General features: G+C 35.0%; 1 protein-coding gene across 1 annotated transcript in view; it reads right to left on the bottom strand.

Moving 5' to 3' along the window:
• LOC306864225 (contactin-associated protein-like 4) overlaps positions 1-27,961 on the bottom strand; it is a gene marked incomplete at its 5' end in the record, with an annotated part of 138,117 nt that overhangs the window by 98,440 nt on the left and 11,716 nt on the right. The window contains one exon of the mRNA XM_079408071.1: positions 9,058-9,164. Coding sequence (XP_079264197.1) covers positions 9,058-9,164 — 107 coding nt within the window. The remainder of the gene's footprint in view (positions 1-9,057; positions 9,165-27,961) is intronic.

Genomic DNA, 27,961 nt, shown 5'->3' with positions numbered 1-27,961 from the left:
AGGAAGGTTTCAGAGAAACCCAGCACTCTTCACAGCGAGAGCCAACCGTGGTTGGGGAATTAGCACAAGCTGCTGTATAAATGAGAATGCTTCGCTTATTTATCCCATGATTCAAAGTGCTTTGCTTCGATATCCCGGCAGGTTTGTGCAATGAAATACAGCATGCAATCCGGCCTGTGATTGGAGGCATTCGAACAGGAAAAACACCACAAATGGACGTCTCACAAATTCATTATTGCTCTAATAATGTTGTTTGGACTCGAATGCAGCCGTCAAGGGCTTACAATGTTTAAGAGATTGATTAACTGGAAAGCCTTAAAATGGTGTCTGTATATGATATGATAAAGAGCCAGTGATCTTCTGGAACTCCTTCAATGTGCTTCTGTGGGGGTTTCCACCTGTTTTATGGCTCAACATCATGCATCACTCCTGAAGTGAGGAATCATTCATGTCTGGAGCACAAGCATGCAACAAATTCTTTGACTGTATAAACTACATCTACTGGATCTACAGTACACCGCAAAAACATACAGCACGACCAATGCAGTCCGATTCCCAAACTAATGACTCTTATGAGCCGCTTCTTTCAACTGAATCAAGGCACATATGAATTATTTAGAATTAATCTGACTCGTTTACTGAACCACTTTCTGGAAAAAAATGAATCAAAATGACCTTTTTACATAAAAATTCAGTATGTTTAAATGTACAACAATATTCAGATTTTAACACGATTAAGACAAAACTCTGATTAAGAATGTACCATGTAAACAGATTTTTCATTACCTCAATCTGGCTAAAGTCATACTCAAATTCAACACAAATCGAATGGGAGTATTCCTATTTTAGTCGCATTATCGAAGTGCAGCACAGCTAAACACCTGTACACACCTAAATCACACTATTAACATCATGTAGGACTTTTCACCGCATTTTGTGTCAGGATACACACATGGCAGCAGTCAACCGTTTGATGACCAACAAAAGAGCATGGCTTCAACAACGCTGTCATCTGTTGGCACATATAGCATTACAAATAATTAACTGCAATGGAAGATTACGTAAAATTAAAAATGAAACACCCAAAACTGTATATGGTACCATAGCGAAGACAAACTATATGTTTACACGTGAAATTCTGGGAATGTCGGATGACGTCGCGTGGGGACGTAATGACATGTGCCATTAATCGATCTATGTACACTGTAAAAAATCCAATTAACAAAATGTTGGAAGGGGAGTCATGTGGCGTGCTCATGAACCTAGTCACACTTGAGTAGAGCTCCGTACATTTGACCTCTTTTTGCTGATTTTTTCGTTTTAAGTTTTATTCATTGGTGGTGCTTTACCTGATGGCATGCAGTCGTAAGCAGCAGGAGTTGTCTCCGTCAGCTTCTCCGATTAAGAAGAAATCCAAGTCACAGAACTCAAACGATATGATGGACAAGATGGCGAACACTGTTACACACTTTGAGGACATTCTAAGAACCGAGTTGACGGCGATGCGGAACGAATTCACTTCTCACATGTCAGTTGTTCAGTCGCTATGCTCTAAACTAGATCTTCTTACAAGGGAGATGAGAGAACAAAAGAAAGTTGTTGCAGATTACGATAGACGAGTAGCCACGCTCGAGCAACAGGTTGTGGACTTACAGGATTGCAATAGGTGCAGCAATCTGCGTCTGGTTGGATTGCCTGAAGGTTCCAAAAAGATCGCTACCGACGTGGATCCCGTCTCTGGCGGGCAAAGAGATTGAAGTGGAGTGAGCGCATCGCGTGTTCACAAGACTCTCCTCAGATCGCGCTAAACCACGGGGTTTCATCTTTAAACTGCTGGGGTACACGGACAGGGAGCTCATTCTGCGGGCCGCCAGACTTCATGCCCCTGTGAAAACTTCAGACGGAGCAACGCTGTCTTTCTTTCCAGAGTTTTCTCCGGTCACCGCAAAAAGAAGAAGTGCATTTCCGCCAATTAGGAAGGAGATGAGAGACGCTAGCATCCAGAATTTTCTCCTTTATCCTGCAACGCTGAGAGTTATTCTCAATCAAGGTGAACCTAATATGCTACACTCCCCAGAAGAAGCAAGAGTTCTTCTCAGATCCCTTTCATCCGCCAACTCTCAGTGAACTCCAGCTGGACATTTGCTGTCTAAGCGGAGAAGAGATGCTCTAAATGCTAAACAACACTGGTTTCCCACAATATTTCTTGAATGAAAAATGCACACAATCTTCAAACATTCAAAAGATTTCACCCCCTATTCCTAATGCATTCTGTTTACTTCTTGAGCATCAGTAAATGTTTTGACCCTTTACATTAGCTGTGTATAAGTCCCTCAATTGTTCTCAGTATGAAAAGATGGATCTCAAAATTATACAGTCATTGCTGGAAAGGGTTCGAATATGTAGAAGATGCTGAAAAACCTGAGAATATGCAGGAGCTGGAGGACATTTTCGGCAGCTAAACTGTTCAGGACAAATAAGGGACTAATGATCAACCATCACAAAACACACAAAACAAAAAAAACAATTGTGGTTCATCCAGGTAACGACAGACAGTTAAGATTCCAGGGCATGTAAAGTTCAGTTATTTTGTCTTGTGGACTATATACGTATAACGAGTTCATTTGCAAAAAAAAAAAAAACGATAAACGCCATTTCAAAAGAAAAATGAACTAACTGCCATGTACGTTATTCCCCACTTATAGCATGTTCTGAATCCTAAACACGTTTTGTCACAAAAACCGGTATTGTCCACTTTTAAACAATCGCGAGTTCATGTTTTACAGCAGAAACCAACAAGTGCCCTTGATGTTTGTGAACAGAACCCAATAAGTCCGTTTTAGCGAATCAGCACGCAGTATTCGGGTCAGGTGACAAGGCTGCTAGTCACTTTGAAAAGACGCGCTAGCTGAGAGGAGTTTCATCTGTGGCAGCATTTAAACTGAAATGAATTGGATACGTGCATTATTTGCTTCTTCCGTGTAAGCGGACAGATCGGATATTCCCCTGTTAATGCGAGTTGGATGTTAACTATTTCTGAAACATCTCGCAGTACAGATATATCTATTACAAATGAAACATCTCTAGGTGACTAGCAGAATATTAATTTTGTTTGTTTGTTTAAAATAAGTGGCGATCTGCCACTAACTTTTATTACAATTACAAAGCAATTAGTTGGTTTTATTTACCTCTGACACATGAAATGTGGACTTATCTGCTTTTACCAAAAACAACTGTTGGAGTTATCTGCTTTTGCTTAAAAAAAATAAATAAATAATAATAATTTATATATATTAAAAAATACTTTCAATGAACTTAAATTTTGCAAGTTACCTGTATTTATTATTATTATTATTATTATTATTTTAACCAAAACAACCAAACTGCAGTTATTACTTTGGAATGTACAATAATAATAATAATAATAATACAAAAAATGGAGTTATCTGTTTTTGCAAATAAATTCTTCATATGTAAACATCTGTGAAATGAGCAAAACTGTAGCTTTAGTCTGCTTTTGTAGAGTGTCAGAGTCGGGGACTCACCATTTACTGTTTACATGAATTGCTCATTACAGTTTACATTAATGTTTAAATGAAATAAATTACATTAAAATTCAGAGTAATCACTTTCGCAATCTAAAGTACTTTTTTGGATGCAATGTAACTGTAAACAAAGCGGCTGAACTCAAACGCTACCTTAAATACATTATACAGAGGCAACATAAGAAAATATCATCTAAACGTTTCTAAAGGTAGTCAGTTCCCCAATCAACTAAACCTCTCCAACTGTATTGCAATTCATTTATCAAATCAAACAACTTGAATCATCACGTTTTTACTGATTTTCAACCGGCTCAGGGTGCATCACTATATCCCTAATATAACAGTATATCAATGATACTAAAATAACACTGGCACAACCTTTTCACAAACCAAACACCCTAGAAAGAAAGTCAAACTTGTTTGAAACAACCTAAGTAAATTGTGACAATTTACAATATATTTCAAGCTAACTAATTAAATGTGAAAAGTCAAAGTGCATCTTTGTTCAAAATAAACGCCGCTTTATGTATGTGAGTTTTGAGTTTCAAACTCTTCTTGTCTTTGCTATAAGTGTGTGTTGACCTGATCCAAACACCAGCCCGGAGGAATCTCAAACTAATTGTTATTTTCCACATGCTTCCAACTTTTACGTGCCACTTTGACCTTTAGTCTGAGTCTTATATGGTGCTGCTTTAAGATTTCTATTGATTTTCTGAAATCTCACACGGTTCTGATAGAGCCACAAATATCTTGGCATTTAATTTAGCCTGAAGTACTTACAGAAGAAGACAAACATGAAGACAAACATCTAGTGTCTAGACAATGAACTCGACAGGCCGCTGATGGGATGTCTGGGGAACCAGGGATGGGAATCGTAAGGGAATTTAGCGATTCTGGGACTGATTCCTCATATCGATTTTCATTCCTAAACTTCTTTTAACATTTGTGAATAAGAAACACAGTTATGATTGCCTTCACTTCATTTCAGGTTTCAGCAAATGGAGTGATTTCACAGATATGACTCAGAAAATCCAACAGAATATAGAGTTCTGCTTATTTAGTTGCTACTAAATGCCTCAGACTTGGAGTATCTTGCAAAATGTCATTGCCACAAACCTTACTAGATTTTATTCATATTCTTAATTAATTGTTATTTTTATATTATTTTCTGTTTTAATTTTTATTAACTCTTTCCCCGCCAGTGTTTTTTGTTTTAAAGTTTCCAGCCACTGCCAGCATTTTTTATGATTTTCACCTAACTTTGACGGCCCTCAGAATATTTTCTGCTATTAATATATGAACATATTATATATCAAAACAAAGAACCAAGCCTCTGCTTTAAAAAAAAAATATATATATATATATTATTCTATCTTCGTGTGTTCATGTTTTATCACCACAACATTTTGGACAAAAAAACTGAGAAAAATGCATTTTTATCAAAGTAGTGCATTTTCAAGCAAAATACATTCAAATGCCATATTCTTTCACCAGTAAATAATTATATGCATCTTGGATGTCCTGAGAGCGAGTAAATTAACAGCAGATTTTCATGTGTGGATGAACTATCCCTTTATGATTCAAGACTTTACAAACCATCTACCTCATCTACCTCAAACGCTGCAAAAATAGAGCTGTCAAAATCATCAAGGACTCTAATCACCCTGGTAACCGTCTATTCACTTTGCTTCCATCTGGTAAGTGCTTCCGTAGCCTGATGGCAAAAACTGAGAGACTTAGGAGGAGCTTCTTCCCCCAGGCCATCAGGCTCCTAAACTCTAACTCTGTGTCATAACATCACTTGTCTCCATGTAAATATCACTATATCAATAAGCTATTCATTAATTTTTATACCTCATATTGCTGCTATTTAAATACCCTGTACAACTTTTTTGCACATTCCTGTTATATTACTATTTATGTCAACAACATACTGACCTGCACATTTATATTTTTTTTATCTTTTATTTTATTCTTTTTATTTTTTTCTACTTTTCTTTTTCTTAATATTTGTATTCTATATAATTGCACTGTCCTTGGAGCGGACCTGACCTACATTTCACTGCTGGTTATACTCTGTATAATTGTGTATGTGACAAATAAAAATCTTGAATCTTGAATCTTGAACCAGAAGCCCGTCTCTCTCTTACAGAGTCCAGTGTGTTGTGTTGGTTTTATTCAGAGTTTGATGTCAGTCTCCAGCGGGCAGGTGAGCGGATGAGGCGGCTGCAGCCTCTGCTTTTTTTCTTTGCGGCCTTTAAGCAGAAACATCAGACCGGGCACTGCAGTCTTTGAAGCACTGCTCTCAGAGCCTCCTACACTGTGTGTGCTTGTTTGTTTGTTCACAGGCGTGTGTGCATCACACCTTTGAAGGCTATTTTCCATGAGGAACAACAATTACACTTCCTCCTACTCCAGTCTTTAATGTTGTCGTTCCTGGAGGAAACATGTTTGCATTTAAACTCTGCGCTGCAGCGGCAGTAATAGGCTGAAACGATTCTTTAAGCCTATCTGTTAACTCTTGAAACGTGAGGCGGGCTGTTCTTTGAGCTCATCTGTAATGTGGTCACCTGTCAGCCTCAAGAGGGATGCGTTCACAGATACACCGAATGCCTCGACACAAGCTCAACTAATGCGATATACAGCTGAATCTCACTGAAGCTGATGAGCTGCCGCAAATGATACCAGATGCTCACGGTCATCAAACTTGCCGTGACCCACAAGGCTTTGCACGGGTAAATACAGGTCCTTTTCAAAACATTAGCATATTGTGATAAAGTTCATTATTTTCTGTAATGTACTGATAAACATTAGACTTTCATATATTTTAGATTCATTACAACACAACTGAAGTAGTTCAAGCCTTTTATTGTTTTAATATTGATGATTTTGGCATACAGCTCATGAAAACCCAAAATTCCTATCTCAAAAAATTAGCATATCATGAAAAGGTTCTCTAAACGAGCTATTAACCTAATCATCTGAATCAACTAATTAACTCTAAACACCTGCAAAAGATTCCTGAGGCTTTTAAAAACTCCCAGCCTGGTTCATTACTCAAAACCGCAATCATGGGTAAGACTGCCGACCTGACTGCTGTCCAGAAGGCCATCATTGACACCCTCAAGCAAGAGGGTAAGACACAGAAAGAAATTTCTGAACGAATAGGCTGTTCCCAGAGTGCTGTATCAAGGCACCTCAGTGGGAAGTCTGTGGGAAGGAAAAAGTGTGGCAGAAAACGCAGCACAACGACCCTGAGGAAGATTGTGGAGAAGGACTGATTCCAGACCTTGGGGGACCTGCGGAAGCAGTGGAGTGAGTCTGGAGTAGAAACATCCAGAGCCACCGTGTACAGGCGTGTGCAGGAAATGGGCTACAGGTGCCGCATTCCCCAGGTTAAGCCACTTTTGAACCAGAAACAGCGGCAGAAGCGCCTGACCTGGGCTACAGAGAAGCAGCACTGGACTGTTGCTCAGTGGTCCAAAGTACTTTTTTCGGATGAAAGCAAATTTTGCATGTCATTCGGAAATCAAGGTGCCAGAGTCTGGAGGAAGACTGGGGAGAGGGAAATGCCAAAATGCCTGAAGTCCAGTGTCAAGTACCCACAGTCAGTGATGCTGGTGTTGGTCCACTGTGTTTTATCAAGGGCAGGGTCAATGCAGCTAGCTATCAGGAGATTTTGGAGCACTTCATGCTTCCATCTGCTGAAACGCTTTATGGAGATGAAGATTTCATTTTTCAGCACGACCTGGCACCTGCTCACAGTGCCAAAACCACTGGTAAATGGTTTACTGACCATGGTATTACTGTGCTCAATTGGCCTGCCAACTCTCCTGACCTGAACCCCATAGAGAATCTGTGGGATATTGTGAAGAGAAAGTTGAGAGACGCAAGACCCAACACTCTGGATGAGCTTAAGGCCGCTATCGAAGCATCCTGGGCCTCCATAACACCTCAGCAGTGCCACAGGCTGATCGCCTCCATGCCACGCCGCATTGAAGCAGTCATTTCTGCAAAAGGATTCCCGACCAAGTATTGAGTGCATAACTGAACATAATTATTTGAAGGTTGACTTTTTTTTGTATTAAAAACACTTTTCTTTTATTGGTCGGATGAAATATGCTAATTTTTTGAGATAGGAATTTTGGGTTTTCATGAGCTGTATGCCAAAATCATCAATATTAAAACAATAAAAGGCTTGAACTACTTCAGTTGTGTTGTAATGAATCTAAAATATATGAAAGTCTAATGTTTATCAGTACATTACAGAAAATAATGAACTTTATCACAATATGCTAATTTTTTGAAAAGGACCTGTACAGTTCTTGGCCAGAATGCACTGCAAGTTGCATTTTCAATGAATTAGTTCAATGAATTATTAACATGTCATATTTTATAGTCTTTTTGCCACTGTATACTATTAGAATCAGGGTATTAAAGTGAACTAAAACCATAAATAAACACACACACACACACACACACACACACACACATACCACATACATATATATATACTGTATATACACACACACACACACACATTTAATACCAACATTTAATTTAGTATGAAGTGCTAAAATAAAATAAAACTAAATCTAAATAAAAATTTGTAGACATGTTTTTAAAAAATATTATTAATAGTAAAAATGGCTATAGAATTACAAAAATTTTAACTAGAATAAAAGGAAAAACATGAAACAAAAAATTTAATATAATTAAATATCTCAGTGATCTAAAATAGCATCTAGTGATCTAAAACGAAAAACAGTGTGCTTTAATTTTCGTTATTTTAACAGCATTAAAACCCTAAAAAAAAGACACTCACTTAGCAACAGTTTTTCAGTGGCGTAGATGGTAAAGAGTTTGAGCCCACCTTTTACCAAACTTTTTTCTCCCTTTTCAAATCTCATATTGCATCAGAAAGGCATTTATTTTCAATGAAAATGAAGGAAATAATCAAAAAGTTGAAAATAAAGTATCGGGTAGGGTTAGGGTAGGTGTAGGGAGGGCTTTATTGTCCCAATAAGGTGGCATCCATTTAATAATTTGAATTAAAACTACAATTTACACTCAATACGTTAGTACTGTTTTATAATGTATCACAATACTGAGGTGCAGATAATTGCCACTATTTGCAATAAGTACTATAAATAGCAGAAAATCTTGCTATTTTAACAGTGTAAATAGAATCTATAGCTATTTGCACTTAGTGTAAATAGCATATCGTTAAAAAATACTGCTATTTTCACTTGGTTTAAATAGAATCCATCGCTATTTGCACTTAGCATACATAGTTTTTCCTCAGACATGATAATTGGATGACTGGAAGATTGATTTCCAGATAATATAAATATAAATGTGAACTTTTTCCAAAAATCACCCGGCAGCCATCAACAACTGCCTCTCACTATGATGGAGGAGTTGAACAAAATCTAGTTTGATCATAAAATGTGACATGAGGGTGCAAATGATGAAGCCGAGCAGTGAATATTGACTGAAGGTGTTGAATTACCGTCTCTGCGGTTGAGTTTGGCGAAGCCTGGCCCGTGACTGTTGGACAGCTCTGATGAACTCGCGAAGGCCGACTGAGGCAGAGCGGAAACCAGTGGAGAATCACAGCTCTCTACAGACACACAGAAACACACATCAGAACCATACTGATGCACAGAGATACTCTTCAATTTAGGGATGCAACGATACCATTTTTTCAGAACTGATGCGATCCGGAAAATTCTGAGTATCTGCAGATACCGATCTGATTCGATACCAGCGCAGTTTTCTTTAAATCAATGTAGAATTTCTATACCTCTGTGTGGTGACCTGTTAAACACGATATACTAAGTATAGACAACTTCATTTTAATGAAAATTAACAAATGAAAAAATATATAATCATAATCTATGACAAAAAATACTATTATAAACTAGGTTAGTGGATACTTCAGCAGCAAAAGATACTCTAGTCTAGAAGAATCATGGGTGCTCAATTTTATAAAAATCTAAATATTTAGTGAAACTAAGTGTAGGACTAAATCTGGTAAAATGTTACTGTCCCACTCTCTCCAGGAACAGGGAAACACGGAACGAGGAACTTCTTAAACTTAGAATTTTATTGATCAGAAACTCAGGGATCGCAGGAGACACAGATGAAGACGATCAGACCGGACACAGAGGCAGGGAAACACAGGGCTTTTGAACACAGGAGAAAACTAGATAATTAATGACATAGGGCTGGGGACTAATAAACTAATTGATGACAAACGAGGACAGGAACAGGAAAACCAAATATGGGCACGAGAGGAGGGGAAACAAGACACAGGACTGACAGTTACACATTGCTCTTTGTATTGTAAAATTAATTCATGAAAAACAAGTAAATATATTTATATAAATATGTACTATAAATTTGTTTTCATTTCTTTTAAATGTATAGCACAGTAATGAAGGCAGCAACATTTGACAGATAGGGCAGAACAAGAAAGTCTATTAATAATCTTTCATTGCGCAAAAGTATTATAATACGAAAGGGTATGACTCCAGTACAGAGCGGCACAAAGCGCTTATGCGCATGAAACAACACAGAGTCACAGCGTGCAGTATAGAAAGGTTCAAAGCACAAAGGAAAGAGATATTGATGCGTAGTTTATTATATCTGTGCAATAGTTTGAGCCTTTTCTTTGAACAGTTGAAATATAGTGCACAAAAACGTTATGGTGCTTTTTAATGTTTTTGTGCTTTCGTGGGGCTTAATAATAACACAGAATAGTATACGCACCATATCGGGTTTGGATCGGTCTTGTCTGACCGATACCCGATCCAGCGGAAAATGCCAGTATCGGAGCCGATACCGAAACTGAGTATCGGATCGATGCATCAATTAATACTTTTATTAAGCAAGAACGCATTAAATTGATCTAAAGTGACAGTAAAGACATTCCTGTTTCAAATAAATGCTATTCTTTTGAAGTTTCTATTCTTCAAAGAATCCTGAAAAATAAAAAGTATCACAGTTTCACCAAAAATATTCAGCACCACAAGTGATTTCAACATTGATAATAATCAGAAATGTTTCTTGAGAGAGTCACATGTCGTGCTCATGAACCTAGTCGCACTTGAGTAGAGATCTTTGCAGTTTTTTTTTCCGTTTTATTTTAAGTTTTATTCATTAATGTTTAAGTTTTATTCATTTATTCATTTCATTAATGATACTTTCACTGATGGCATACAATCGGAAACAGCAGGAGTTGTCTCTGTCGGCTTCTCCGATTAAGAAGAAATCTAAGTTACCGACCGCAAGCGATATGATGGACAAGATGGCGAACACTGTTACACACTTTGAGGACATTCTAAGAACCGAGTTGACGGTGATGCGGAATGAGTTCACTTCTCACATGTCAGTTGTTCAGTCGCTATGCTCTAAACTAGATCTTCTTACAGGGGAGATGAGAGAACAAAAGAAAGTTGTTGCAGATTACGATAGACGAGTAGCCGCGCTCGAGCAGCAGGTTGTGGACTTACAGGATCGCAAAAGACGCAGCAATCTGCATCTGGTTGGATTGCCTGAAGGTTCCGACCCTATGGGCTTTTTGAAAAGATCGCTACCGACATGGCTCCTGTCTCTGGTGGGCAAAGAGATTGAAGTGGAGCGAGCGCATTGTGTGTTCACAAGTCTCTCCTCAGATCACGCTAAATCACGGGTTTTCATCTTTAAACTGCTGCGGTACACGGACATGGAGCTCATTCTGTGGTCCGCCATACTTCATGCCCCCGTGAAAACATCCGACGGAGCAACGCTATCTTTCTTTCCAGATTTTTCTATAATCACCGCAAAAAGATAATGTGCATTTGCGCCAATTAGGAAGGAGATGAGAGACGCTAGCATCCAGAATTTTCTCCTTTATCCTGCAACGCTGAAGGTCATTCTCAGTCATGGTGAACCTAAAATGCTACACTCCCCAGAAGAAGCAAGAGTTTTTCTCAGATCCCATCCATCCACCAACTCTCAGTTAGCTTCAGCTGGACATTTGCTGTCTAATCGGAGAAGAGATGCTCTCACTGTTTAGGTGACTGTGTCTTTCACGGTTCACTTTAATGTTCACTTCTTAATTCATAGTTACTAGAAGCTTTCATTCTGCAGACAGTATCGCTTACTGATTATGATGTTATTTTATTTATGTTTCTAGTTGTATTCCTTCTCTCTCTCTTTATTTTTATTTTTACAGAGATACTACCTAGTCAATATGTGACTATGGGGCCAATGTTGGTGCTACAGTAATGTGCAGGGTTTTGTTGATGCCACTGACCATATTAAGGGGTGCTGGCAGATCAAGGTTTGATCTTGGTTTGATCTGCCATAGTTCATGGGAATGTATTTACATATTTTTTGAATAGTGATGGGAAGGGCGGGGGGTGGTTTAATGGTAGACTCAACTGTTTTTTTCTCAAACTTGTATTTGTCATATTATGCAGTAATTCAGTTTGATACCTATGACTGACCTTAATATTCTGAGTTGTAATATTAATGGGCTAAATGCCCTTCTCTCTCATTTTTTTGGATTCAGATCTCACAGGACCAGTTATATTTGTTGGGTACTGTGGTATGTTTGACTCCGCACCATTTTTTCAAGAATGACTTTTGGGACTTCACCTTTTCCTTCCAACAAAGATGTTTACTTTTAGCTGCTCTCACAGCAGCAAAAATTGCTAGTCAACCGTTGGAGTCCTCCTCACACAATGGACAGACGAACTTGGACTGTGTGTTTGTTAGACATTGTCTAGGTGGAACTCTCAATTTCTTGTGTGCATGGATCTAGTGTGGAAACTGTAAGTTTGTGTCATTCAGCGTTTGATGTTGTGTCATCTTTTCTGGAATCCATATGAAAATTATTTTATAGTGGGTTGGGGTGGGTTCTGAATTTGCACAGTTGTTTTTTGTTTATTACTGCTGTTTTAAAAGGAAGAAAATTCAATAAAAAGTTGTTAAAAAATAAAGAAGCAAATCAGCATATTAGAATAATTTCTGAAGGATCATGTGACACTGAAGACTGGGAAATTTAGCATTACATCACAGTACTAGTTTACAACATATTCACACAGAAAACTGTATGTATGTTTCTGAATGTCTTTGACATGAAAGCACTTAAAAACATTGTTATATTTTTACTACCACACTGCATACAGTGCAGTACAATTGTACCCTTAAGCACATTAGCTTTTCACATTAAGTAGATTAAATCACATTACAAGTAAATTAAAAGTAAAGACAAATAGACAGTAATAATAATAATAATAGACAATAAATAATAAACAAAAAGTAAAAAAAGAATACTAAAGTAATTAGAGATGCAAGTGTAAACACTGTTTCAAAAGGTGAATAAATTATTCTTATTTGTATTCTGTATAATTGAATCTTAAAACACTTAATATTCATCAAGGAACAACCCATTTTAATATGACATATAATATGTTTAATTTCTGAATAAAACAAGAAAAAGTAGGACAGATCTTGATTTCGAAAAGACATGGATAGTGAAAACTGTCTGAATGTGATATGTGGAAATAAAATAAAAATGAATTGTTGACGTCAGCTGAAAAAGAAAGAGAAAGTAAACAGTCAACATGTCACATCTCACATCCGCTGAAATTCCCATCAACCCTCACATGCAGCTCCTTACATTAGCGCTGAAATTGGGGCACTTGAAGATGTTTTAAAGCCCATCCAGCTTTGCGTTTATTATTCAACTTCATAAGAAATTCAAGACTGTTTAAAATGCTTTTACCTACAGAAAAAAACCTTTCCACAAAGCTGACCCATTTTTCTACCATATGAAACACACGGTCAGATGGCCTGATTTAAATAAAACCAAGCGTTTTCATACAGCATTTTTATTTATATGTATGTGAGAGCGTGTTGGAGCCGTATTTCTTTACTTATTTAAAGAGAGAGCGGTGTGTTATGTGAAATATTCTGTGCATTATTCCTCTAGTTTTATTGCAAACAGCTCTTGTTTGCATTCCCACCGGAGTACAATAACACTTACTATTACTTTTATGGTAATAGTTATTCCCAGAGTGTGTATTGAATAATATACGTTGAAACATAATTGTCCTTGTCCTGGTTTGTATAATCAGCTTCTGAGGCTCTATATAGTGTGAGAGTCCAATGTATAAAGCACAGGAACTATGAGCAGACGCCTGAACTCTATTGCTGCAATCATCTTCTCTCGAATACATCATTGTGAAATCATATTTTAGAAAAACAGTGTCTCATTTTCATATCAGAGAGTCGTGCGGTGAAAGCTCTGGGCACTTTGATGGTTTTTGCAGTTGTGATTTTGTCATTTTTCTAAAATACGCCCTTCTGGCCCTTTTCTTTCTGGGTGTTCAGTGAGGAAAACAGGATTGGAGATCATTTCAGATGCTATAATAATAATAATAAATTAAAATATAATTTACATACATAAGATTAATAAGAAAAACTGCAAATTAAGACAATAAAAAATAAATATTAATATTTAAAAATAAATTAAAATAATAATCTAAAATAATTTAAAACAAAATAAAAATAACATTAAAAATTATAAAAAATATATAGATAAGTAAAAAAAAAATTATACATAAAATATACTAACATTAAAAGCATAAAAATGAAATTAGGAAATGAAAAATGATCGAAAATCCTGAGGAAAACAGGATTGGAGACAGTTTCAGCAACTATAATATTATTATCAATAATAAAAATAATAAAGTTTCAGCAACTATATTATTCTTCTTGTCATTATTATTATTAATAATAATTTATATAAACAATTAAATAAAAACTAATTAAAAGATTCATAAAATAAAATAATTTATATTTATAACATAAATATTAATATTAAAAAATAAATAAATCATATTTCAGAGGAACAGTGTCTCATTTTCATATCAGAGCGCTGTATGATGATACCTCTGGGCCCTGTGACAATTTGGCAGTTGTGATTGTAATTTTTTCTAAATCGTGTCCTTCTGGCTCTTTTCTTTTCCTTGTTTTCAGTGAGGGAAACAGAATGTGAGACAGTTTCAGCTGCTGATCAATACAAAGGCCCGTGCCGCCCGTCCTGCGGCTGCTGATTGTGGAGAAGATTCTGTCGCAGTATGGAGGCTTTCGGTTCAGTCACACTCAAATCAAAGCGTGAGGAGAGCCAGTAATGGACGACCAGCTGAATTCAAACAGACCAGGTCTGCAGAAAGCAGCTCAGCTACACATTACAACATCAGCAGAACATTCACTGCAATTACCTTCACAAAACAGCTGAATGAAATATCATATGATTCAACAATATACTGTATGACATGTTTATAAGTAAATCAGAAATGTTTCTTGAACAGTAAATCAGCATATTAGAATGATTTCTGAAGGGTCATGTGTCACTGAAGTAATCACATAATAAATTACATTTGAACAGATATTACCATTGAAAACAGTTACTTTAAATTGTAATAATATTTCACTATTTTTAATCAAATAAAAGCAACTTTGGTGAGGAGAAGAAACAAAAACAAATTATTATTATTATACAATAAACTAATATCATATGATTCAAATTGATGCAAAAACCAGGGGAAAATAACAAAAAAGATAATTAGACAAAAACAAAATAGATTAATAAAAATAAATAATTTATTATTAAATTAAAAATATATTGTTCGCGTATAAATACTTTTTCAAAAAGTAAATACTAGAAAAAATAATTAAATATTTACTTTTTAAAACAGTGTTTATACTTTAACAACACATTTTTTATGTATTTGTAATAAAACAAATTCCACCACTCAATAAAAAATAAAACAAAGTAATTTTATATCACAATCCTAACTTTTTTCTCAGAATTGTGAGACGGAAACTTGAAATTGCAAGTTATAAATTCAAAATTGCGAGAAAAATTCAGAATTGTGAGATAAAAAGACATAATTACTGTACCTTCTTTTATTTTATATTCACAGACTTCCATAGAAATGAGTTTAAATGGAGAACAAATGAGATTTTATTGCTTCTCAGATGTTTTCTAGAGGAAAAAGACTTCACATGCTTCAAGAGTTTCTCAAACTATCTGAAATTAAAAGTCAGAAATCTCAAGAACTCATAATTTCTCATCAAATGACCTGAGCTGCTCTCCAGACTAAATTTATATCTACATACTCACTGCATGTCAATTTTCTCATTTAGTTTTATTTCTCTTAATAAACTTCTGAAATGACAACTATGAAACTTAAGTATCCTGAGCTCTGAAAGAGCAACACCTGAGCAATGAAACATCCACAAACTGAACTGAAACGCTCTTCTCAAATGATTAGATTCTTCCTGAAACCCTCTTGGAGTTTATAATGGAGAAGGAAATGAGCGCAGGACGCTGGCGAGGCGTTTTTGATTGATAGGAAGCCGTAACGTCCTGACAGATACGAAGGCCACGCTCATCTCCGCTCTGCTTTTACAATTTGCTAGCCGGTTCCAGAAACACCTACAAATGTAAATGACACTGGGAGAGCAGCGCTAATGACGATAATTCATCATACGCATGGCCCGCGCTGTGATAAAATCTCCTCATAGCGTTTAATAACACTTTTACATATTCAGACTTATCTGAGGACGCAGAAATGCAGTGACAAGCCAACAATCACCTCATTTCTCTCACAACAGCTGCTGAGGGCCTATTAAACCATTTCACACAGTCAGAGAAGAGTTGAACTCCAGTGCAAGAGATGAAAACAACACAGAAACCATAAATCCCTGAACACCGAACTTAACAGGAACTCAAAACCGACTAATATGGGTTTATGTAAGTGATTGAAGAGTGCAAGTTAATAAAAAAAATAAAAAAAGAGACACTCTTTTCGATGATGATAATAATAATAATAATAATAATACATAAAATATTAATATTTAAAACAAATAAATGTTAAAAAAGATAAATAAAATTAAAACATAAATAAATACACATATATAAATAAATAAACAATATATCAAACAAAAGGTAAAATAACATCTAAATAATAATAATAGTAATAACAATAATATTTTAAAATAATTTTAAATATAAATGAAAAATATAAAAAATTAATATATATAATAAAAAAATAAAAACAAAAGAGTAATAATAATAATACATAAAACATTCATATTTGAAACAAATAAATGCGAAATTGATAAAAAATAAACAAACAAAATTAAATAATAATAATACATAAAATAAATATTTATATTTAAAACAAATAACATAATTTAAAAATAAATTATAATAAACAAAAATCTATAACAACATTTAAAAATAAATTACATATTAAAAGTGAAAATAATCATAATAATATTAATAATAATAATAATAAAGAACAACCATTCTCATACAACTTAACAATTCAATCAATTCCAGATTGATAAAAACGATTTGTTCCTCATTCAGTATTCGGTTTTCATAAAAAATGCATTGAGTTATGGAATTAATATGTGTTGCAAGCTGTGCTTCATGCTGACATGTTCGTGTTGTCATTAAAAATGTGAGGCAGAGGTTGTGAATGTGCATTTATAAAACGAGCAGATTGTGCATGTTTGAGCGCATCTGTTTTTGCATTGGCCTCTTGTTCTCTGCATGCGAGCCAATTCATTCATTGCTCTACACAATCATTAACAATGTTTCCATATACAGCTCATTGATTGGACAGGCTGGAAATGGTTTCAGCCAATAGTTCGCTTTCAGATAGGTTTCTGTGTCCAATAATTGGTAAAACAGAACAAGTGATGAGCTCTTCAGAGACTACCCTCAATGACTGCATCTCCATCATTTCATATTGATTCTGACAAGCCACTTCATGCAATCAGCAGCACTCTAAATGCAAATAAATCTAGATTTTTACATTTTCAACATTCATGTCATGCACGTGGTGCAACATGGGACGGTTTTTAAACAGTACTGAAAGAGTTCATATACGTAGATGGTGCAACACTTGTTCACAATTTTTAATTAAAAAAAAAAAGAATAAATATTTTAAAATATAAAAGCAAAATAAAATAAAACTTTTAAATAAAAATATGATATTATTATTATTATTATAATTATTTGATTTTAAAACAAAAAATATATAAAAATGTAAAATCAAATAAGCAATCAAACAAATGATATAAATACAATTTATAATAATAATAATAATTATTATTATTATTAATATTATTATAATTAGTATTAGTATTATAAATGATGAACAAATGAAAAATAACTACACAAATGAATATGACAAATAACAGACAATAAAATAGTAAATAATATTTAAAACAACTTTATTTATTAAATATATTTCTTTAAATGTGAGTAATGTAAACAACAAAATAACATTTAAAATAAATAATATGAATAATAAATAATATATAATATAATAATAATAATTATTATTATTATTAATGATAACAGACAAAATAAAACAAAAAATATGAAAACAAAAAATGTAAACAAATCAAAAATAATACATTAATGGAAAATACTAATAATACATAAAATATTTATTAATATTTAAAACAAATAAAACAAAAATAAATAATTTTAAAATAAATAATTATATAATAAATAAATCAAATCAAAAAGGTTATCTTAAAATCATGAATATTTAGAGCCCATCACATCGATTACCACTGTCATATACTATGGTATTTATATGATACAGCAAGGTACTTCCCAAATACCATGGTATCGTGCCCAAAAGTCATAGAATGTGCTGGTTTCTAGAGATACAGAGCATTATGGAGATCTCACTGAAGTGTTGGACAATAAGAGCTGAAGCAGCATTAACCGCGAGTCACTGCAGCTGTCTCACGCTTCTGTGAAGACTCAACCTGTTAAACTCTGCGATACATCCAAACCCCCACGCGTCTGAGAGCTGCCAGAGCTCTGCGACTCACTGACTAATGCCGCGCGATCTGATGAGTGGCTACATCCAATCTGCCCCCATTATTTATTCAAACTTACTCAGAAACTACTGAGCAAATTCTCCAAGCAGCACACTGTCAGCGGCTGCGCATCTGCCTTTGATCCGAACCTTTATCTCGGGTAAACACACCTGACAGCCGGGCCACAATGCTTCAGCTGCACAGAATTACTCTGTTTAACAATGCAAAACAATTAAGGAAAAATGCCATGATGACAGATTTTCTTCTAAGACACGGGTGAAGCACAATGCGGGCAGAGACATCAGAAAACATCAGTGGCCATCGGATTAACTCAACTCTAACAAGGTGGGCACGAACGTCAAGACGCATCCCTGTGACGACTAGCCATGCATAATACATAAATACAGCAGCGAGACAAGAGCGTCATGCATTTTATATGGAGACGTGCTTGGATGCTGCAACATGCATGAAACAAACATCAATTACATTGCATAAAGAAATGCATATGAGACAGTGCATTCCATGTTTTATGATTCTGTCCATATCAATGCATTGTTTTCATGCTTCTGTGACATATTTTCCAGAAGCAAAACTGCTTTGATATCACTACTGGGAGAAACTTAAGACTCACTGAGACATTTTCCATCTGCTCCTTAATTCCCTCTGCTATGCAGTACGTATGAAGTATGCAATGGATAAATACTAGTTTATATTGTTAAATGCCAGTACAAGTTCACAAAGAGTCCACTAACAACACATCCTTGTAAAAATAAAATAAAAAATAAAATGCAGCACAGATGAAGTATGCTGTGGATAAATATTAGTGCTGTCAAATGAATAATTGCAGATAAACGCGTCCAAAATACAAGTTTTTGTTTACATAATTTAAATACACACACATACACACATACAGTATATATATATATTTTTTTTTATATTTACATGTATGTATTTATATTCATATAATTTATAGTATATATAAAAAATATTTAATATATGAACATATTTTTTCTTAAATATGTACATGCATGTGTGTATTTATATATGCATAAATATACACAGTACACACACATATGTAAACAAACACTTTTATTTTGAATACAATTTATTGTAATTAATCGTTTGACAGTACTAATAAAAATAAATGTATAGTTTACTAACACATCTATTTGAAAATAAATAAATATTCATTTTAAAACAAAAAATATTATTATTATTATTAAAAAAAAAAAAGTGAAAAAAGTGAAGTGACATTCAGCCAAGTATGGTGACCCATACTCGGAATTTGTGCTCTGCATTTAACCCATCCAACGTGCACACACACAGCAGTGAACACACACACACACACCGTGAACATACACCCGGAGCAGTGGGCAGCCATTTATGCTGCAGCGCCCGGGGAGCAGTTGGGGGTTCGGTGCCTTGCTCAAGGGCACCTCAGTCGTGGTATTGAGGGTGGAGAGAGCGCTGTACATTCACTCCCCCCACCTACAATCCCCGCCGGGCCGAGACTCGAACCCGCAACCTTTGGATTATGAGTCCGACTCTCTAACCATTAGGCCACGACTTCCCACGACTTTAATATATATTAAAATATATATATATTGTTAAACAAATAAAATATAAAATGCAGCACATTTGAAGCATGCAGTGGATAGTCCACTACAACACATCCATTTGAACAAACAAATATTGATATTTAAAACAAACAAGAGTAAATGCAGCGCATTTTGCATGCAGTTGATAAATATTAATTGATATTGTTAATGCCAGTACAAATTAACAATCCACTACAAAACATCAAATTATAAAATGAAATGAAATACAATACAATAAAATATATATATATATATATATATTTATTAAAAATAAAATCAACAATGAATAAAATATTTATATTTAAAATAAATAAAAAACATTAAAATAAATAAATAAACAAACAAATGCCAATTACATGCATAAAGAAATGCATATGAGACAATGCATTCCATGTTTCATCATTCTGTCCATATGAATGTATTGTTTTCAAGCTTCTGTGACATTTATTTTCTAGCATCAAAACTGTTTTGATATCATTACGAGGAGAAACTTAAGATTCACTAAGACATTTTCCATCTGCTCCTTAATTCCCTCTGCTATGCAGTACATATGAAGTAAGCAACAAATACATATTAATTGATGCTGCCGGTACAAGTTAACAAAGAGAATTGCTTTGTAACTCAATATATCTAGGTGTGTGTTCAGCTCAGCAGAGGTTTAACCTGTTTAATGGTCCGGCAGGTGGAAATTTCCCCGCACTGCTACATATGACTGTTTCTGACTCAAAAGCCAGTCAGATATGGCCTGAAACTCTACACAGAAATTCATATTTCTGCAGCATTCAAAATTCAGCACTAGCTGAGATTATCATAAGCTGATCCGCGGGTGGTAGTATGTGTTTTTTGGGTTTATATGGACGCCTGAGACTGTGACTTCTGAAAGCTTTCCTGATCAAATGTGTGGCGTTAAGTCATTTTCTTCAGGATCTACTGCTTGAGTCATGCTATTTTTAAACCAAAATGCTGCGAAGAAAGTCACATGATACTGCAAATACATGCTTAAAGTCCTTCAGTGCAGCACTTCAGACTGACAAAAGATGATCGACCCTTTTCTTTTTCACTGTATAGGGGACACTGGGGCTAGTTGTCTCAGTCTTTATCTCAGTAACTAGCAGGTTTTGAGTCAAAAGTGCAATCACACAAATGACAACAGTAACTGTATTATGAATGTGAATCTGCAGTGAGAGGTTGGACCGGGTTTTCTTTTCTTTTTTTTTTTAGGATGACAGGTCAGGGCAAGTTGTCACATTTGTATTAGAGTAATTTATCAGTGCTGGGTAGTAACTGATTACATGTAATCTAATGTAAACTGTTTACATGAACCCCCAGTCAGTGAAACTCTGACATAACGTTTAAAGCACTTTATGTTGTTTATAACAAAGAATGAAACACATTTTCTTTCTTTTAATATTTTCATATCAATACAGTACAGAATAATCTTGCATAAATCTATGTGATAAATGAGTTAGGACAAAAGTAATCTAAAAATAATCCAAAATAATCTAAATTGTGTAATTAATTACACTTACTACAATTTTCATCTTGACATTTGTAATCATTAGTAGACTCAATTTTGAGTCATTAAATGGATTATATGACATTTTAAAATTAATTAAAAAAAATAATATTTCAAATAAATACTATTAATATTATTTAATCAGATATATTGTATATATTTTTATTTAAATAGCATCATATTTTAATATGTTTAGATCTTGCTAAATAGCCATTAAATTGACTATAATACATTTTTTTTAATTAATTAAAAATTATATAAAAAAAATACTATTACTATATTGTCTTTATTTTGATTAAGATTTTAAATGTTTAGATTTTGCTAAATATCCATTTAAAAAGACTGTAATACATTTTAAAATTTTATTTCAAATAAATAAATATTATTAATATAATTTTTTCATATATATTGGCTATATTTTATTATTGAAATAGCTTCATGTTTTTAATATGTTTAGATTTTGCTGAATAGCTATTGAATAGAATACATTTTAGAATTAATTTTACAATTGAATTTTAAATAAATTTTAAATACTATTTAATTAATATTACTAAAACTACTACTTAATACACCGTTTATACTGTATATACACTGCATGTATACATATCATATTTTAATAAAATGTTTTTATTCTGCTGAAGAGCCATTCAATTGACTATAGAACATTTTAAATAACTAAATAAATAACATTATTTAATTAAATATATTGCATATTTAAATAGCATCATATTTATAGTCAAATATATGCTCAATTCAGTATTTATTTTGTACTCGCGACAAAAACATTTTGAGTAGAAATTGCCCAAAATAAATGCAACAGGAAAATAAATAATTGACTAGATTAAAAAGTGTGACAACTATCCCCATTGAAAATGAAAACATTCTTGATGTTTGATTATTTAGTATTTCATGTAGTTCTTCAGATCAATGTTTTGGTTTCTCTGATCTTTAAAGCACCAGACTGTCTTTTCTAAACACCTAGAGAGAACGAGAAGTTCTTTGTGGAGCATCAAAGGTTCTCCAGTGACATCAGGCTGGTTCTAAATAGAACACATATTTTTAAATGTATCATTTCTAAAAGCTGCAGTGCGAGTGGAATATAAAGCCCAAGCTACTTCTACATGCTCATGTTCTGGTCCTCAAGGGACATGTTTAATCTCATGCTGTTTTATCTGCATACTAAGGAGCCGCGACTCCTCAAATCAAGCCGTTTGATTCTTGCAGGGGTCTGTAAGCTTGAGAAGCCCTTATTATAAATGATAATCCCTGCCAGGAGGATCTGTATGATGAATGCTGAGTTTCTTAATGGACGGACACCCTCGGAGGGGAAATCACATTAAACATAAATTTTCTTGACCTGCATGTTGCAATTGCTTGTTTTAACTACTGATGAGCTGCTGTCATGAAGGCCAGTGATATACGAGTCCTCGTCTGAGCGAGTGACAAGCAGCGTAGAGTCAGATGCATGAGTCAGATGCTCCGCTGGGAGCCAGACTCGCAAAGAAATTCAGCAAACTTTGCTGGCTGTAAGCAAATAAACAAACAAACAACACACTAATGCATATGGAAGCACGGCTGTGTTCCCAATGAATACTAGCGTCCTACTGTGTATGCTTTGTACTACCTTCTATTTTTTTTAAAAGAACTGACACAATATGTATTACACAATGATAAATGTATCAAGTATTATGTTGATGTCACTACATTGACTGACAATGTCAGGTATAGCATCATCCTGGAAATAAATGATTTGCAACAAAGATGGAAGCATAACTCATGTATATAAAATTGTATTTCCATCTCTTTGCAACAGTTTTGGAAGTGTCTAAAATGACTGTACTCATGTTCACAAGCCATTGGTGTTTGGTGATGAGTTTTTGGCTCTAGGTCTGCATCTAAAGTCACACCAGAGGTGTTCAGCTGAGATTAGGACATGGCTTTCCGCAGACCAGCCAAGTTTTTCCACATTGACTCTATCAATCATTTCTTTTTGCATTGTCATGTTAGAACAGAAAAGAGTCCTGTCCAAACTATAAATTAGAAGAACACAATTCCCTAGAATATCATTATATGCTTTAGCATTAAGATTTGTCCCATGTACAAAATAACTAAATAGCCTTGTTTATATTTGTGTACATAATACAAATAGAAAATACCAAAAAACATATTTGAATAAACACATATTTATATTTAAATACTATTTTATATTTATATATTTAAATACATAATAACAGCAATAGTAAATGTATTATTATTATTATGTAATAAAGGAAAAAACAGTTTTGGCGAGTCTGATTAAATAATCAATCAGGATGTTTTTATAAAATCACAGCTGAAAGGAAAGGACAAGTCAAGTGCATTGTGGGATACAATATTGCACATAGTGTGGGCAGGCTATATAGTTAGCATTTTGGAGAATGCAGTTGATCATTCAGCTTTTCTATGTACACAGAAAATCTGCATACTATGTACACAATATATATTAACAGACTGACTGAAAGCCACAAAACTCTTGATATCATGGAGTGTTTCAACCACTTGAGCAACATCAGAAAGCAAAACCACAGGCAGATAAACTATTTACGAAGTGCTTATTTGCGGGCCGGATCTGTGTGCGTGTAGATAGCAGGCAGGTCGAGCCATGTCACTAAAACCATTCCCCTCCATTACCGACAACTAATCACTTTCACTGCGCTCACGGGGGAAAGCCACATCCAGATGCCTGACGCCGAACTACTGGAGAACTCGGATGCCTCACGGGTGAGAAATATCTGATTAGCTGCTTTCTTCATGGGTGAAAAGGTGCATGCTTTGCCTTTGACCTAGTTTGCTGGCAGGTCACTCTGCGTTCCCACCCCGCCAAAGGGGAGGCACTGAAGAGTGAAATGAAATAAGCCTGTAGAATGTGACACAGCTCGGGAGTCGCTCCTCCTGCAGTGTCCCACCGTCGATTTTGTTGTGTTTTATCTGTTCTCCTTCAAGGGCACGTCTGTAAGCGTCTATTAGCGAGAGTTTGAGGCTGCTGATATAAAACATGGAGCACATTTAAAGGAATAGTTCACTCCAAAATGAAAACTCTGACTTTATTTACTCGCTCCCGTCCCACATGCTGTTATCTTGTTCTGTGAGATACCACAAGAGGCTTTTTTTAAGGAAATTTATGCCGCTCTTTTATATACAACAACAATTCATAATGACAACGCCTGTCAAGCTCCAAAAAACACCATAAAGAATCATATACTCACACAAAACTGTCTATACGACATACAAAACACATACAATATACTGTATATATGCACAACTATTTTTGAAGACTTTATATAGTCTTCAGTGTCACATGTTACTCCAGAAAACATTCTTATATTCTGATTTGCTGCTCAAGAAACATTTGGTGCAAAATATTTTTGTGGAAACTGTGATACATTTTATAAGAACAGCATTGATTTGAAATAGAAATCTTTTGGAACATTATAAATGTCTTTATTGTCACTTTTGATCAATATAACATCTTTGCTGAACAAAAATTATTAAAATACACACACACACATAATTGGATGTCTTTTTTCAAAATTCCTCAAAACTACACCTTCTGTTCTCCAATAGCATAATCAAAAAGACAGATTTGGCATTTTTGGCTGAACTATCCCTTTAAGTGTTTGGAAGTGCACAGAAAAGAAATTAAATTTCCTCCCAAACGTACTCGACACCGTCAGCTAAAGAAATATTTGAGCAAGTGCAGTATATTCTGTAGACAAAATATGGCTCAGGATGATGAATTCTCTGGGCTGTATCACCTATCAGCCGTGGCAGGTGTATGAGATGAATGTGCTTTAGTTTTGGGTGCTAAAGCCTTGAGAGATATTCGGCCTCGAGTCTCTAACAGCTGCGGCGTAATTTCCTGCCAATTTTGTGCTTAAATACTGCTGCCCATATTAATAAATGCAAATGCATGAGGAGCAGGCAAGAGTTCAACGAGAAAAAAACACACAACTGCCACTAGTGTATAACCTTGACTCCATAAGACTCCCATTCACCGTTTGACTTTCTATTCACACATTTTCATAACTGACAGTAAAGAAGACGTATGAGGGTGATTTGTTCTCGGCTTCGCTCCGTGCCGACGTCCAGGCTCTTTGAGACCATGAATCATAATGGACAACGTGCTTTGCGAGGAAATACGGAGTGCATTCGCAGCAAATTGATCTTATGCTGAGGGTTTATGTCTCGTTCCATACAAACAACTGGTAGAATTGATAAACGATAAATCCTGAGGAGGCTGAGACCTCACAATGGGAGATACAAACCATATTTCCACATATAGTTACTGTTAGGCTAAGTGACGGTCAATCAAGACAAACTGGAACCTACTAAAATGATTCTTGTAAATAAAGATTATTAGACTATGTTTTACAAGAAAGCACTATTTCAGTTTTTTTACATTGAGATAATGTCAGATTCATATAAAAACGTTTCATTGGAGTCAAGTAAACCCTATGCAGCAATTTCCAATGAATCGTTTGGTGATTAGGGTTTTAGAAGACAGTTTAAACATACCCCATACCTGATCGGAAAATAAAACATGCACATCCTCATTAAGATCCTTAGCCCAAACAGTTGTAATAGATAAAGGTTTGTATGAATGCACAAGAAGAAAGAGATAGATGACTGAAGCAGAGGAGGGAGATTCCTCAGAAGGAGGGATTAATTTGTGTAAAGGGTGAACAGGCAGTTGAGAGTTCCAAAGCACCCCATATGCCCGTAGGGCCCATCTAATGCACAAATGCATAAAAAAGGAGGTGCCTGGCAGATTATATTGAGTTTTAAGATTCTGGAAGGATTTTAAACCACTATTATCATAGATATCTCCCAGAGTGTTTACTTTTACTGAGTGTATTATCTCAGAAACAAAGCTGATTATCTCTAGTCAGATTCTGGAGCTGTAATTCCAGTTCAACTATCTTTTTGTGTCGGTTTTTCTGAAGGAAAGAGGCATAAGAAATTGAGTTATTCCTTATAAATCCTTTAACTGCATTCTAAAGTGTTCGAGGATCATCCACTGAACCTTGGTTAATTTCAATAAACTCAGCAAATTTATTTCTGAATTGACTGCAAAAGGTTTCATCCTGTAACAATTTAGGGTTAAATCGCCATCTAGTGGCACGAGATGTCCGAGGGATCAAAGATAACCTGCACAAATTTCCATCATGATCTGACAGAGATAAGGAACAGATATCGGCATCACGAACAGCTGAAGATAAAGAAGTACAAATGAAAATATAGTCAATTCGCGAATAGGATTTATGAGTAGCAGAAAATAAAGTGAAAGTCTTAGCAGAATGGTTTAATAAACGCCAACTGTCCACCAACGAGGATGAGGTTACACATTGCCGAAGTTTGTCAGAACACAAAGCTTGAGAGTGTGATTCCTTTGGTCCAGATCTATCTAGGATATGCGACATTACAGAACTCGTATCTGCACCCAATACAAGTCAGGAGTACAAAGGGCATAAACTGAAAGAAATACAATATTCCTATTCTCCACTATTGTTTTTATATGTGTTATTCTATCATCTGTATCACAGCATTTCTCTAAAATAGTAATATTTAAAGTCCTCCGCACCAATATTAGGACACCCTTAGTTTTAGTATCCGAAGATGAGTGAGATACCACTTCACAAAACTTATTATTACACCTGTGTATATCCTCCTCTTTCAAATGGGATTTTTGAACTAACACTATATCAATCTTTCTTCATCGCAAAAAATCCAGAAAACCTGCACGTTTGTGAGGCCCATTTAGCCCATTAATATTACAACTCAGAATATTAAGGTCAGTCATAGGTATCAAACAGAATTACTGCATAATAAGACAAATACAAGTTTGAAAATAAAACCAGTTGAGTCTACCGTTAATGTGATCCTGTAAGTCCACAATCTGTTGCTTGAGCAGGGCAACTCGCCTATCGTAATCTGCAACAACTTTCTTTTGTTCTCTCATCTCCCCTGTAAGAAGATCTAGTTTAGAGCATAGCGACTGAACAACTGACATGTGAGAAGCGAACTCGTTCCGCATCGCCGTCTACTCGGTTCTTAGAATGTCCTCAAAGTGTGTAACAGTGTTCGCCATCTTGTCCATCATATCGCTCGCGGTCGGTGGCTTGGATTTCTTCTAAATCGGAGAAGCCGATGGAGACAACTCCTGCTGTTTACGACTGCATGCCATCAGGTAAAGCACCACCAATGAATTAAAAGATTTTTTTTTTCAGTGAAACTAGCAAACAAAACCAAAGAGAATCTTACAAACCATATACAGCCAGAAATAATTACTGACTAACTTTGTTGAATCATTTAATAACCATTTAAGACCTTTAAAGGTTCTCCTAAACTGC

Source organism: Barbus barbus (assembly GCF_936440315.1).
Source record: "Barbus barbus genome assembly, chromosome: 45".
Taxonomy (NCBI): domain Eukaryota; kingdom Metazoa; phylum Chordata; class Actinopteri; order Cypriniformes; family Cyprinidae; genus Barbus; species Barbus barbus.
This window is presented reverse-complemented; position numbering and strand designations above follow the sequence as displayed.